The sequence below is a fragment of the Phoenix dactylifera genome, chromosome 4, assembly GCF_051530095.1.
Source record: "Phoenix dactylifera cultivar Ajwa chromosome 4, Ajwa_hap1_PhDact_Kaust_v1.1, whole genome shotgun sequence".
Classification (NCBI taxonomy): Eukaryota; Viridiplantae; Streptophyta; class Magnoliopsida; order Arecales; family Arecaceae; genus Phoenix; species Phoenix dactylifera.
The window spans coordinates 45805411-45820791 of record NC_143193.1 but is presented as its reverse complement, the minus strand read 5'-3'; the positions used below and the strand labels follow the sequence as shown (position 1 = coordinate 45820791).

The 15381-nt window shown below is 37.3% G+C and overlaps 1 protein-coding gene and 1 non-coding gene across 2 annotated transcripts; both read right to left on the bottom strand.

Annotated features, from left to right (window-relative positions):
• Window positions 1–766: 766 nt before the first annotated feature.
• On the bottom strand, window positions 767–839 carry TRNAK-CUU (transfer RNA lysine (anticodon CUU)). The gene has a single exon. It is a non-coding gene; the product is annotated as a tRNA-Lys (tRNA).
• Window positions 840–938: 99 nt separating this feature from the next.
• Window positions 939–7533, bottom strand: LOC103702927 (U-box domain-containing protein 45). The gene is made up of 6 exons (XM_008785569.5): window positions 7275–7533; window positions 6488–6564; window positions 5792–5977; window positions 4917–5024; window positions 2280–3454; window positions 939–1945 (listed from the first exon to the last, which is right to left on the bottom strand). Exons 2-6 carry the CDS (start codon window positions 6536–6538, stop codon window positions 1120–1122), a joined length of 2346 nt encoding a protein of 781 aa, XP_008783791.2. The 5' UTR covers window positions 6539–6564; window positions 7275–7533; the 3' UTR covers window positions 939–1119.
• Between the last annotated feature and the right edge of the window lie 7848 nt (window positions 7534–15381).

The window sequence follows — 15381 nt, the reverse complement described above, 5'->3', positions numbered from 1 at the left end:
GGGAATCATATTTCCATGGGAATACAACTTTTCCGTCTCTCTTCTTTGAAAACTCCAACCAAACAAAAGGCATCTTATTACTTTTCCGTTGACCATACTTTTCCTCCTTCTTTTCCTGCGATCCAAACGAGCCCTAAGATGTTTATGAGCAGCTTGGTTTGTTTGCCATCCTTGAAATCCTAGAGCAAATTCAAGCAGGCTGCCCTAGCTTCCATGCAAGTGTATAATGATAGATGCAGATATAAGACAAAACAGGACCATGCTTTCGACATCGACATGAACCTTTAACGAATTCGATGATTTCCGCAGGTAAACTGAATAATCAAATTGTAGCAAAATCTACAACCAACTGAGCATAATAAGACAGAAGAAACAGCAGCAAGTAAGGAGCATATAACAATTAATGAAGTAATGATGTAAAGGAACTACCGGAGAAAAATGTTTTCTAACGGAATAGAAGAAACCTAATTAAACATCATATTTGAATGAATTCGATAGTTTCTGCAGGTAAACTGAACTAATTGCATTGTAGCAAAATATACAACCAAGTAAGCATAATAAAACAGAAGAAACAACAACAAATAGGAAGCATATAAGAATTAATGAAGTAATGATGCAGAAGAAATAGGGAATATATAACAATTAATGATGTAAAAGAACATAGATTGGCTTTAATTTTTTTTCAAAAAAAAAATCCCCATCCTTTTTTATGCATCTAGCATCCATATTTGAACTGATGCCGTTAGTTGATTAGCCTTAAAAAAAACGCCCACCGTGGGGCTCGAACCCACGACCACAAGGTTAAGAGCCTTGCGCTCTACCGGCTGAGCTAGAGGGGCTAGACAATGGTTTTCTATATTTTCATCAATAAAAAAATGTTTATCATAGACTGGTTATACAACCACTTCAGCAAAAGAATCGGTTTGGATGCCCTGGTCTTAGAGAAGCTCATGAACAATTAGAAGAAGAGATCAGAAGAAACTCCATTTTGGGAGGCCTGTACATCTCTGGGTTGTTGTCCTCCAAGGCAAAAGGAAAATGCCACAGGGGGGTAACTTCCAGAGTAAAAGAAACGGATTAAAATTACAAGAACAATTTCCACAGGCATTGAGATACATTCTAGTATTGATGCCTAGAACGATTCTTGTACTTCCACATTGATGCCATTGATGTGAATGCCCTCCCAAGCCTCTTGGATCTTGATTTAGACAATGATGTGGGTTCAGATGCATCCTCACCCCCACTATCACCAACAGTCACTGCTGAATGCACCTCATGCAGCTGAGTCTGCACCGGGGACATCTCGCGCTGCCGCTGCTCCCTGAACAGCTTCAGAAGCTTCTGTGCCTTCTCCTTACCCCTTGGCGTTCCATTTGCAGTCACCAACACTAAAGCCGGTATTACGCCCTCTTGCAACACCAGGTGGCTACATTTCTCGTTGTCGCTGCACAGAATTAAGAGGCACGACACTGCCTGCTCTTGCTCGATGGGCTCACCATTCTCCAAGACCGCAGCCATCGCCCCAATCAAGCCTGCGGTCGACATTATGTGTTTCTTTGCTGCAGTGTTTGATGATAGGTTTATGAAGACAGCAAGGGCCTTCTCTGCCCATGTGTAGCCTGGAGGTTCTGCAGGTACCGCAAGGAGGGACTGTAGCTGTTCGATGATGCCAGAGGTAAGGAGACAAGTGATGTTTGGGGGATGAGTGGACAGGTTGAATAGGGTGTAGAGGGCATCATGCTTGCACGAGTGGCTTCGAGCGTTATTGGACTTTAAGAGCTCGATCAGAAAAGGGACAGCGTTGCTTGACCCAATGACAGGTTTGGCCTCATCAAGGCAGGAGAGATTGAGGTAGAGAGCAGTGGCCGCCTCGCAGGTCTCAGAGTTTTGAATCATCTCCTCAAGCAGGGGTACCGTTCCAGCAGATAGCAACATTTTTTTGTTCCTGAATATCCGCCAGAAGCAACACAGCAATAAGAATGCAAGAAAAATAAGGGAGTGGTAGGAGATCTGGGAGTAATTATTCAAATATGTGTCTGTTGATCATGTAAGCATTTGACACATATGGACACATGAATTTATGAGTTTTATAGTAATAATAAAGCAAAACAAATCAATGTGAAGAAGTTTGTGAAGATATTAGCGAAGAAAAAGAACAAGGACAATGAGAATAATACTTGCAATCTGTAGTTCAGCTTACTTTATTTATTCTCTGGGGATCAAATGGAGGTATATGACCTACGAAATAAGGAGAATTTAAGAAATAGTGACTGTCATACCTGTTATTGTTAACACCAAGGTTGAAAAGTGCCAACGCTCCAACCTCCTGAGCTTTCTCATCTCCTTCACAGACAGCTGACTTCAAAAACCGGACGAGTGCCTCAACAAATCCATTTGCACCCATATAGATCCTTGCCTCTTCATCGTCCTTCAATAGGAACCTTATCTGCTCCACAGCTTTCCGTTGTTTCTTGATATCATTAACCTCATTGAGCACACCTAGCAAGCTTTCATATCTTTCAAGCTCATCCACTTCACGGTCTTCACAGGGGCCATTTTCCAAACTGACACTCTCATCCACTTTGGGTTCCTCTATTGCAGCATTCTCCTCCAAGGGAACCACCTTGACACCCTTCAGTTGGCAGGAGTCGATGGTTGCTGTAGATGTGGAATCTGTAGCATCTTGCTCTGATAATGCTAGCCTCCAATAGTTGAGATCAAGAGATTCTGGGGGACCATCTGGAATTGGAACACCATTCTGTTCGCACCAACTAGCAATCAAGCCTTTCACACAATAATTGGGAGTTAAACAGAGATGGGAGAGCTGCTGCTGGGTTTTGGGGCAAGTACTATGCTCGTCATTAAACCATTTCTCAATGCACACACGCTCATACGTCTGCCCAGATGAAATAATGACAGGATCATACATGAGCTGTAAGGAGATCGGGCATCTGAACTCCTCAGGGGGTATTGGCATGTTTCCAGATTTCACCCCATTCTGCTTAAAATTGAAAGAACTGAGTCTTGTTAGCTGCCTCTCAAAAGCTTGGTTGTTCCTATTGACACCTTCAACAGAGCCTAGGCCAGTAGGTGAACATGGAGAAGATCCTTGAGAGTCGGTATCATCTGGTGTCTCACTTCTGAAAAGCTTGGAGTATTTTCTCATGAGATGCAATAAGTAAGCCACAATGGATTCCTTTTTATTGTCTTCCTCAGCACGGGCTCTTTCAATCAGCTTCTTGAGAGCTCTTCTCTCAGTGAGAGCTGCTCTAGAGGATGTGATACCAAGCTTTAAAGCAGCTTGGTGGAAAACTTCAAGTTCAATGCCATCATTGGAATTACCATTAAATCTTTTCTCCTTTTGAAGCAAAGCAATCACTTCCTCACCTGCTTGCTTCTCTGATGGTTCCAATGTAAAAATGGTGCCTTCCAGCTGAGCAACAATCTCCATGATCTGACAAGAATATATGAAATTAGACTATTCAGGAAACAAGTAACATAAAGTTTGTCAATATGTAGATATAATAGATGGGCAATGAAAGCATTCAACTACAACTCCTATCATAAAAAAAGGCAGTCCTACATCTGTTCACAGCCATGCAATAAATTGTAGGTTGAGTCACAAAAAATGGTTCAGGAAAATCCATTATCAGAGAAGCCAAAGAGACGATGGAAGAGTATACCCTTCAATAGATATAGCCATCTAAAGCAAAATTTTAAAATGAAAATAAATGTGAACCTAGAGTGAGTTATCTTTGATTGAACGGGCGAAAAGTCAACCACTCTCCAGCTTTTGTTGGAGTTGGTTATAGATTTTACAGGAAACTATCATTTATTGTATGCAAGAAGATGGGAAGCAAAATCTCTAAAAGATGAACATTAAAGAGGAAAAATAAACTCATGACCCATTAAACATTTCCAAGTTAAGTCAGGTAGAACATCAATGTTTTCAAGTAGCAAACTGTATTCAGCTAGTATTTACCAAAAGAAACTTTATTAAGCTCATTGCCCGTTAATTTGATTGCATGTATAAACAAATCAGATAGAACTTTGATGTTTTAACTAGCAAAATGTATTCAGCTAGTATTTACCAAAATACGCTACATTAAGCTCATTGGCTGCTAATTTGATTATAAGCATGTATCTATGTACTGTAAATGTACTATGTATATATGGACGGACGGATGTATCGGTGGATGCATGCATACAGGCATGCATGTATCTGTGCATGCACGTAAATATGCATATGTATGCATGCATGCACACATGCACACACATGCATGCATCATTGTATGTAGCTAGTTCTATCCTGTTGACATATGAAGCAATATATTGATACAGGTCTCCACACATTATCATTACCGTCTTGCATCCATCAAGAAGAACCTCAAAAGGCCCACCAAAAAAAGAACCTTAATATAATACAAATAACCAAAGGGCATCTCGCGTACACATCTCCAGAATCAGCCCTCATGATAGTTTCTCGATTTCACCTAGTTGCTGGATAACTCCTGATTTTTACCGAAGGTCCGTTACCATACAGCTAGGCCTGAAATCTGAACTGGTCACTCCATATGTTGATCATGAAACAGAATCTAAAAGTTATTATTAGAACTGCTTTCAGCAATTACATTGTAAGCAAGGAAAACAGTAGTTTCCTTCATTTTGCAGCACCGTTATGGGAAGAACATTATTTCCAAGACAAGGAGATGTTTTAAGGATAATTCTGCATAGTAGATTTTCAGGTTATATATCATCATAATGATTTATACATAGGAGATAATGGGGCGAAAGTGCAAAGATACGATTGGCAAAATATTGATGTACAACTGAAACAAATATAATAACTCATAGTTTTTGAAAGCAATGTACCATATTACAGCAAGTCCTCCGCTAGTTTAACCTCTATAATTTACCTGACAACCAATAGCTTGTGGAACTATGTCCTCAACACGCCGAAGAGCTTCTTGGAGAGCACATCTTGCCTTCTCAAATTTCGTAAGAATGGAATCCCCAGTTATAGCCTAATAATTGAAAAAGAGAAATAGATATAAGATGCAGCATCAAGAAGGAGCAGAAATTAGCCTCTAAACCATTCTAGCAATTACAGCACATGAAGCTGATTATGTTTTTCATAAGGCAATGATATAAAATTAATGTTCCATACTAAGACTATAGCATCATGCATGCACCCTCTCATGCAAGGGAATAGAGTTTCAATTAGATACATAATAGAATAAGAATATATCTGACATCAGAGCATCACATAGTATCTAAGCTTATATAAAGAATAAGTATTCTGTATTACACTTATGCTTCTAAAGACAGTTTTTGGACCCAAAACAGTAATAGCAGCTTAATTCCATAAAGCGTCAAACCGGGGCTTGTAAAAGATTTAAATCAATAAACTATTTGTCCTATTCATGATATCTTAACATGGAAGTTGCAATATCATCAACAAAACTAACTCATGAGAGGAAAAAAAAGAAAGAAGGTTGTTCTTCTAGGTAGATTAGTTAAAAATAAATCCCTGAATTGCATGTCTGCAGAAAGTCTTTGAGACATAAACTTGATAAGCTAGTAGTGTTGTACATGTAAATTACTCGTAGCTCAAAGTTCTTTAATGCATCAGATGACAGTTTTGTTAACATTTTATCAAAGCACAGCCACCATGCATTTTTGCTAAGAGCTAAGAAAATGAATAGATAAAATCCTATATGCAGCCATTTGGTCAAGAAAACTAAAAAATCGGATGACCATATAGTCAATTTGCACAATAGAAAACACTCACCAAGTAAAGCTTGCTGCATTCTGAACAATGCAGAAGAAGGCTCTTGGCCTTGTTGAGAGCTACATGCAATGAACACAGTGCCTGCAAACCAGACTTGCTTCTAGGTCTTGCATCCTCCAAGACCGGAAAGATCCCCAAAGCTTTATAAACAATTGAAGAAAGTTGTTTACACATGCCTCCATGCAACTGCATACAAACACGAAGATCTCCTCAGACGCTTAATCTTAATACCCACTCTAGGATAAAATATAAACTAAATAATTGTTCTAGTTGTATTTTTTCAAAGCCCTTCTAACCATCCAATAATACCAGAGTACTATTAGAAAAATCTTTTGGGCATATTTCCAAATAGCACTAACTCTTCACGAAACTAGTTGGAAAAAAGTGCAAACTTGTTTAAAACAAAATTTTGCCATGAACTGTTAATAAGAAGAATTATTTTAAAGCAAGAAATTTATCAAGTTCATATAAGAATATTAGCTACAAGGAAAGGAGGAAACAGTACACAGGCAACTTATTCTTGGGTAGTTTGTGAACAATGTCAAAATATTAATATCCAAGGTTCACTACAATTATATTTACAGCCTGAATGGTTACAAGGATGCAATCACAAAAATTTCCTCTTATTGATCAATTTTAAGAGAAATCAAGGCCTTCCACTGAATTTGTTTATGGAAATCAGTTTGATGGGAAGACCTTGGCATCACCAGGTGCGAACAGATTCTCTTCAACCTCGGCAGAATCCATGGCTCCTTTCAATCAAACCTAATTACCTACAAAGAAAATTAGAAGCTCAAAATCGTCTCATTAAAGAACAATAACAATCATGAGGACATACAGTAATTTTTTTTCAAACTCAATAAACTACAAAAGGAAATAAACTCAATAAAATGCTATCCCCCATTCCACATTCGTGGGCGCATCTAAGATCACGATCATATAAGCCATGGAGGAAAACAAGTCGTTCGCTTTATTTACCAGGAAGAAAATTCATCCATCGTCTGAAGAAAAGAAAAAGAAATAAACTCAAATTCCAAAATCAAAAGTGAAATCAAAAAAGAAAAAATTGCTTAAAACAATCCGTTCTTCACCGATAAAAGTAACACATTCCTAAAGAGTAATTATAAAGAAAAACGTTAAAAACCAGATTCCATATGGGACTTTAAAATATATTAGGTATCTCAGCTCAACATTTGTAATACTTCGTAAAAAAAAAAGAGTAAAAAGGAAAATTAGAAGTATACCGCGAAAAGAAGAAAGAGAGGGAAATCACATGAAAATTTCTGCCTTTTCCTTTCAATGCAACATTAATCATTATCAAGGCATAAGAAGTAACCGGAATAGCATTCCGAACTTCGAAAAACATTAACATCAAGAAAAATCCAAGGAAAAAAAATAAAATTTTCTCAAATCCTCACACACAAAAAAACTTGGAAAATCAATTGTTCTATATCCTTTAATCCGATTCAAACAATAAACCTACCCCGAAAAAAATCCAGAAATTCTGCCAAGGAGGCTTCGTCCGCGAGCCCGGGAAGAGATCAAGAGAGGGCTCTGGCTCCCGAACCATCGAGATCTCATCCCCGCCACTCCGCCAAATTAGGGTTTCTTCGAATCCGAAGCCCAGGCGAGACGAGGCCACGCTATTTTCTCGCAGCCAACGCAGCAGGAGAGCGAGATAGACAGGACTGATATCGAAGGATCCGAAAGAGATTCTCCAGATATTATATATACCGACGATTAAAATAATTTGAATAGAATATTTCCTTTTATAAAAATAATTTATCGTAACTATAATTGATTAAAAAATAAAGAGTTTTTTTTAATAAATATTCTTCTAAATATCAAATTTTGCATGAATGTTTTTCCAAAAATAATATTTACATGTATACCCTTATAAAATACTTATTTTATTATTTTATTTTTTTATCCTTCTTTTTGTATATGTACTTATACCATCTAACGCTGTTAAAAAATTAACGATTTCAAATAAAAATAGTGGATGTGCAAAAAAAATATTTATAAAAAAATTAATATAAAAAAATAATTTTAAAATTATATTTTATTTTTAATTAAAATAATATAGTTTTTGTTAATAATGTTAGAAGAACCGTTATAGCATTTGTGCAAAAACAGTATGTTATGGAGGTAAAAAATAAATATAAGTTTTAAGAAGGTATTCATGCAAATTTGAATTTTTTAGAAGAATATTCATTAAAAAAACTTAAAAATAAAAAGGCACCGGTGAATCTCGACCGTCCATTCGGTACACCTTATCTACACCCATCTATTAACACTTACAACGATTAAAATGGTTGTAACGATCCACTAATGGCATTATTTAGAAATCTCCATCAAACATTATTAACCGATTACACCGCCGTTATAGGTTGCACAATTTTAGTATTACCATAGGGTTATGTTATAGAACTTTTAGAACAGCGTTAATAACAGCTAATAATAAAAAATAATAGCAGATAATAACCCAAAATAATGCTATTATTTTCCAAATCATGTTTATTTAATATAAGACTTTTATTATTTTGTTTAAAAAGAATAAATTAAAAATGAAAGATATTTTCATTGTAGTATATAAAGGTAAAAATTAAAATATAAAGATAGAAATTAAATAACTTTTTTTCCGTTATTTTATAAGTGTAATGGAAGGGTTATGTGCCGTTAAATATAACGGATATTTTATGTAGTAATTCCGTGGATCCAATGGCGCGGTCATTGTGGCTCGTCTTAAGGGATGGTTCGAGGATAAGGATGGCTGGGAATAGTCGTACGGTGATTAAAGAAAGGATTAATTGATCGAACGATCGGGATTGATGGTTTGGAGGAGTTCGTGGAGGCTGGGATTGATACAAGTCGTTTTAGATTTCCGATAATGAGGGTTCCTTGGAAGTATTCGCCGCCATTGTCGGGATCTGAGGCCGTAATTGCCGACTTCGGCGTCGGTCGGTTGGTGCCGGTGATTCATTAAATATTTTTCAGCATGACTAATTTGTCCTTATTTAATGGAGTCAGATATTAGGGGGAATCGTGGCCATGGGGTCTGGCAGTGGAACAATGACTTGGACCAACCCTTGAGGAAGATTTGAAACTCAAATAAATTGAATGAATAAAGAGTAAGGGGTGGGGAGTTCGGCTACGGTCATCGGATGAATTTAACATATAGTTGGTGGTACAGACATGTTCGACCCTCTTATTCAAAATATCCGAGCATTGATCTATGGTAGGGTGGTTTTTTAGGTCATGCATGTCAATAGAGAGCCCAATGGAGCTGCAAACTGGGTAGCCTTGTATGTAACCAATAATTTCGGAGAAAAGTGAGCTGGCAAGTATGCTCTGAGATAAGTTGTGTTTTGACTTTTTTTGATGTATTCGTACTAGATCTGTATAAATTATCCATTTCAGCAAAAAAAATAAAAAAAAAAAGGGGTGGAAGAATATTGCTGCAATTTCCTAAGTTTGTAACTTGATCTTACTAAAAAGTGCTAAGCTTCAGGATGGAAATATTTTTGACATCTAACTAATGTTATTGGTACCAAATAATAATAATAATAATAAATGTGTTTAAATGACAAAAATATCTATGTACAAGTTAACTAGAGCACTATATTGGAGATTGATGAGATTGATGGACCAAACTTTAAGTCTATTTGGATTTATGGTTTCATTTTTCTTTAAGTTGATAAGGAGGATTGCAATCAAGTTACCATCTTGTTTAAGTAAGAATGGTTCTTGTGTGTTTGATATTTAATATTAACATACATATGAAAGAAACTGACATTTTTGTAGGGCTCTTAGTTTGTTATGCAAAAAAGATTATTAGACAATAAATATCGCCAGTATTGCTCTAAGCCTAAGATATTTTACAAGAAGCATTGGAACCAAATTATATTTGCATGGCAATAGATTGGCCAGTCTGATGGAGACACAAGGATCAAAGAAAATCTATTAGCTCGAACCCAACCTATTTCTTAAATAGGTCATACATCCAAAATTGAAACTAACCTTGTTTTTAAATCAAAGGTAACTAGCCTGACATGCACATCTCATTTAATGGCAAGTCGAGTTGATTAGGTCTATAGTAACAAGTTAAATAGGCTTTAAACCACATAAACAAGTCTTAAATGATCTAATTCGGTTAAATAGGTCGGATTGTTAATATGCCAACCTAATCCAGTTATTAAATATGATAAAATAAAGAGTAAATTATAAAAAAATCTCTTGAGGTATGCGTTTACTACACTTATACTCAATAGTTTATAAAACCTATACTTATACCCAGTTAAATTAATGGCATTAGTAAATCTATTTATCTCATATAAAAAGTCAAAATTGTCTCTCAGTGATGAGTAAATTACAAAAAATCTTCCGAAGTTAGGGATAAATTATTCTTGCATTCAATAGTTTGAAAAACCTGCACTTATCCCCCGGAGGTTTATTTTTATCCAATACTTTAATCCATAACTTAACAGATTATTAGCCAAATCGTTAACTTAAATGGGACCTAAATGCTATATCAGGAAAAAAAAATTAGAACATGACCAAACTAGCCTTAGTGATGTAACATCCATCCAAGAAGGCGAACAACTATGAGCCGCTATAGATTTGGAGCTTGATTTTGATGAATCATCAGAAAAGAGCTATGTGCCATAGAAAAAGAAATCTAAATTTCTCAAGTAAGTTGATGCCTCTAAAATTTTCTGCTGTAGGAAGCTAGTATCAAGAGTTTTGTCGCTTGAGCCAGCCTATTTATAGTCTAAGCTAGACTATAAAACCACAACCGATGCACCCTCCAAAAAGAAGAATTCTTACGCACATACTGATTTGGATCTTTTTGATGATAAGTTACCATAGCTATCATAATTCTATATGTAGATATAGAAATCTTCATCCGCAGTAACAATATTAAGAAATCATATCTACGGTATTGGATAAGTAAAACTCAGAATCGGCAAATGATACACCAGTATCCCTGATCTCTATGTCATAGTGAGCAGGAAAGCAAAATAAAAATCCGATCAGAAAGGACGCTCATTGTCCGATGCTGGTCGAGATTTACGGATGCTCATCATCGGATGCTGCTCGAAAAGGAAGCTTGTTGTTGGTCGCTCTTTAGGAAGGGACACTCATGGTGGGGTGGCAAAACGAGAAAGAAATTCTAGTTACTCAATCTTGAAGAGAAGAAGAATTTAGAAGATATAATATTTTGAAGAGATTGGAGAGTCGAAAAAATGAAAAGGAGCCTTATTTTCTTATAGAGATAATTCTTATAGATAAATGGTTTTTCTAACGTTGTCAATTTAACTGGGTGTAACTTAAGGGTGGCAAGCGGATTGGACCAAGTCAGATACAGGTCGGGTTAGATGCGGGTTGGGTCAAAAATTTATCAACCAAAATCTGACATGTTTATTAAATAAGTCAAAATTTTAAATCTAAATTTGACCTATTTATTAAATAAGTAACCCAACCCGACCCATATAACTCATTTATTGAACAAATCAAGTCAGATTAAACAGGTTAGAAGAATTTTTAATGGATTAAATGGATTTAAATAAGTTAAGCGGGTCGGGTTAAACAAGTTAAAAACAAGTTAAATTGGTTTCAAACAAATTAAACAAGTTAAATAGGTCAGGTCATAACTCGACCCAATTATTAAATAGGTCAAAGTTTTAAACATAAACCCAACCCATTAAATAAACAGATTTAGACGGGTTGACCCATTTATGACCCAAATTCATTTATGTTAAATCCAAATTTGCTTAAAGCATGTCGTTCGTGGGTCGGGCTGACGGATCGGGTCATAAATTGCCACCCCAAGTATAACTGTAGGTTTTACAAAATATTAGGTATAAATATAATAAATGTAAACCTTAGAGAGGTTTATAAGGTTATTTTGGTCATTTTAAGAATTTTTCTTGATGTGGTATTTGGGTCTCATTAAAAATTAACAGTTTGATTAACATTCTGTTAAGTTATAGATTTAAAATATTGGATAAAAATAAACCTCGGAGGGATAAATGTAGATTTTTTATACTATTGGGTGTAAATATAATTTACTTCTAATTTCAAAGAGATTTTTGTAATTTACTCTAAAATAAGTTATATAACAATCCAAGACTTTACCAAAATGGCTAGCCAGAATGTACTATTTAGGTTCCTTAATCCTATATAAGTACCTAAGATCTACTCAGTGAATAACCGATGTGGAACTAAAAAATGCCCGCACGGGTCCTCACATACTCTTCCTGTTTAAGCTCTGACGTCCTTGTCAGGTTAAGGGTTCAAATCCATTCAAATCTAATCACAAACACCATAATCGGCTCGTGGTTAACCCTAATGAATCTGTATTACGGTGTCCCTAGTCTACATAGGTTATGAGCTGGGTCCGCTCTGATACCATTTGTAACAACCTAGGACCTCATCCAAAATGGCTAGTCGGAAGGTATTTTTTTGGATTCTTTAATCCTGTATAAGTACCCAAGATATTTTCGGCAAATAACCGATGTGAGACTAAACATACGCCCGCACTGGTCCTCACATACTCCCCTCATTCAAGCCCTAATATTTTTGTCAAGCTAAGGGTTCAAATTCATTCAAATCTAACCATAAGCACCACGATAGGCCTGTGGTCAACCTCTATAAACTCATGCTACAGTGTTCCCTAATCTACATAAGTTATGGGCCGAATTCGCTTTGATACCATTTATAACAATCCAGAACCTCATCCAAAATGGCTAGCGAGAAGGTATTATTTGAGTTCCTTGATTTCTTGATCCTATATAAGTACCCAAAATTTACTCAGCAAATAACCAATGTGGGACTAAACACACGTTCGCATGGCCCTCACAAGTTAGATAAGTTAGAACTCTAAACATGAACATGACCGATTTAATAACTGAATTAAGTCAATATGACCCCTTGATAACTCAAAGATGCTAATCCAAACATGCTTATCTCGAGTTAAATTGTGAGTTCAATCGTAAATTAGAATACTTCTTGTGGAGTTTATCTTAAAGAAGCCATAATAATAAGCGAGCAGCATTAGTTCCTTTAAGACACTAATTCACTTCCTCATGAACCGTGTTTGGCTAAAAGTGAAAAGAGAGTCAACTTCCAGCATGGATATTCAGAAGACCATGAAGTCAAGTCATGAAATTCTAGTACGAAGCAATCATTATAAAAGTTAACTAAAGTTTTTTGGCAAACTAAGCTTTATCTCAATTTATCCCATAATACTTAGGCTATGACTTCTGGCAATTAAACGTTTCATCCTTAACCTATAGTTAATATTTTACTAAAATATTTATTGATTTGATTTTGGATTGTAGAGTGACTAATAATTTAAATTTTAATTTATTTATTATTTGACCTAAATACAATGCATTGTTGTTTTGCTTACAAACTATAACTATAAAGCGATGATAAACCATCAATGATTAATAAGCTTGCGAACCATAGGTAAGTGACTAACCCCATGTTCTCCTGACATTATATACCTTTATTTCTTCTTCATACCGCAATCATCAAACTAGTTGATTTACATGCGAGGGTATAGGACAAGATCAATATGTTGCGTTTTAACATCTATAAGTAAACCATAGTTGATCATAGGTCGAGCTTGGGCATAAAAAATTGTCAAATTTTACATAGACTCGGTGGGAGGCTCGATTAAAAATAAATAAAGTTTAGGCCCGAGGCTCAGCCCATGATCAGCTCTAAAATAAACGTACGATGCATATATGTTAAATATGTTGAATTAAATTAAATATTTTAAAATTTTGAAAACTAAATTAGTCAACGGCCAAGTGGCAAGCATCCATGCACAAGCAGGGGAGCAAACATGGAAAAATTTCCAAAGAAAACAAATCATGACAAGTGTCATGCATCCAGCACAAGAGCAAGAATGGAAAGGCCCCTCGAAGAAGGAATGAAGCATGAACGGCCAAGATGCAATAAGTCGAAGAATCAAAGAAGCACAAGAAGACACATCATCAATCCACAGAAGGGGAATCTTCTTCTTTTGACATGCTTGAGCCTATATAAAGGGCTCTAGGGATCATTTCAAACAACAATCAAAATTCTCTTCTCTCTATTCCAAGAGTCTAGATAAAAAGGGCTCTAGGGATCATTGGGGAGAAAAGAAATAAAGAAAATTTTTCTTCTCCTCATAATTTTTCTAAGTTTTTTTTTGAGGTATCTGCAAGCGTGAACGTGCTCTTCTTTCTTCCCTAGAGGCGCACTCAAGGCCGGCTCGAGCCTTAGGCGACTGAGGCAGTCGCCTAAGGCCCTCGGCATGAGGAAGGCCCCGATTTTTTTTTTTTGCCTAGGATAGGAGGCACCGCTACAGTGTCAGTGCTTTCCGGCGGCAGCTACGGGCTATAGGTAGGCGGGCAAAATTGACAAACAACAGGCTACAGTGTCAGTGCTTCCCCCCCCTTCTCTCCCAGAGCTTTTTTTTTCTTTCCTGAACCTTTTCTTTGCTGAACCTCCCCCCTTGAGGCTTCCCATTTCTCAAAGCTTCAGTTTTTGGGCCGCCCCTGCTCCGGAGTCTTGTCCGGACCTCCTCTCCTCTCCAGACTCCAGCGACCAGCTCTCCTCGGCAGCTCGGCTCCTCCGACTTCTAGCCTCCGCCGCTCCAGCCTTCGGCCTCCGCGGCCTCTGGGCTCCATTGATCCCTCTCGGTCTTGTCAGCGCCAGCGGTTCACAGACCACGGTCCACGTCCACCGTCCTCCGGCAGCCCGGCTCCGGCTACAAGAAGGCAAGAACCCGGGCTCCCTAGTCCCTCCTGGCTCCATCCCTCTCAATCTCGTCAACCTCCCTTTTTTTTCTTTTTTGATCTCTAATCTTGTTCTATTTTTTTTTGTGAGGAGGGATTTGCATGTCTGGAGGAGAGCGATGCACCACTCGAAGTTGAGGACTTGAGGGAGGGGGGTTTTGGGGCGAGCATGGGGGTGAGGTGGTGACTGGTGAGGGATAGAGGGAGGAGGGGGTGGGGACTGTGGGGTGTCTTCTGGAGAGGGATGGAGGGAGCCAGCCAGGCGCCAGCCAGGGAGGAATTGGGTCAGGGACTCAGGATGGAGACTGAGGGGTTTAGTATGGTGGTGTGGTGCCGTGGTGGGGGGTTTGGGCTGCATCTGGCCATTAAAGTAGAGGGGTGGGTTTTCCTGAGAATTGGAAGTGATATTGTGTGGTTTAATGAGCTCAACCTCCTTTTTTTTTTTTGTGATTGATTAGCTTTTCGAGGGGCCAGGGGGTGAGGTCTGTGGTGAGCATGATAGAAGAAAATGTTCTCTTCAACAAGGCCTTGGCTTGGGCTATCTTCTAATGCGATCAGGTATGTTGTAAATTCTTTGGGGCAGGGCCTCTTCACATACATTGGAAAGCATTTGTGGTGTAGATGAATGCACATAGCTAGGTTGTTAAAGGGTGCTGAAAGGTTTAGATTTCTAAACACTAATAGCTGAGCATAAATGGGCCCTATTCTCATAGCTTTTCACTACTTGTAAGCACTAATTTCGGAACATCTAATAGCTATTATTTTTAAATAAATTTTTAAAATATTTTGCATTTATTA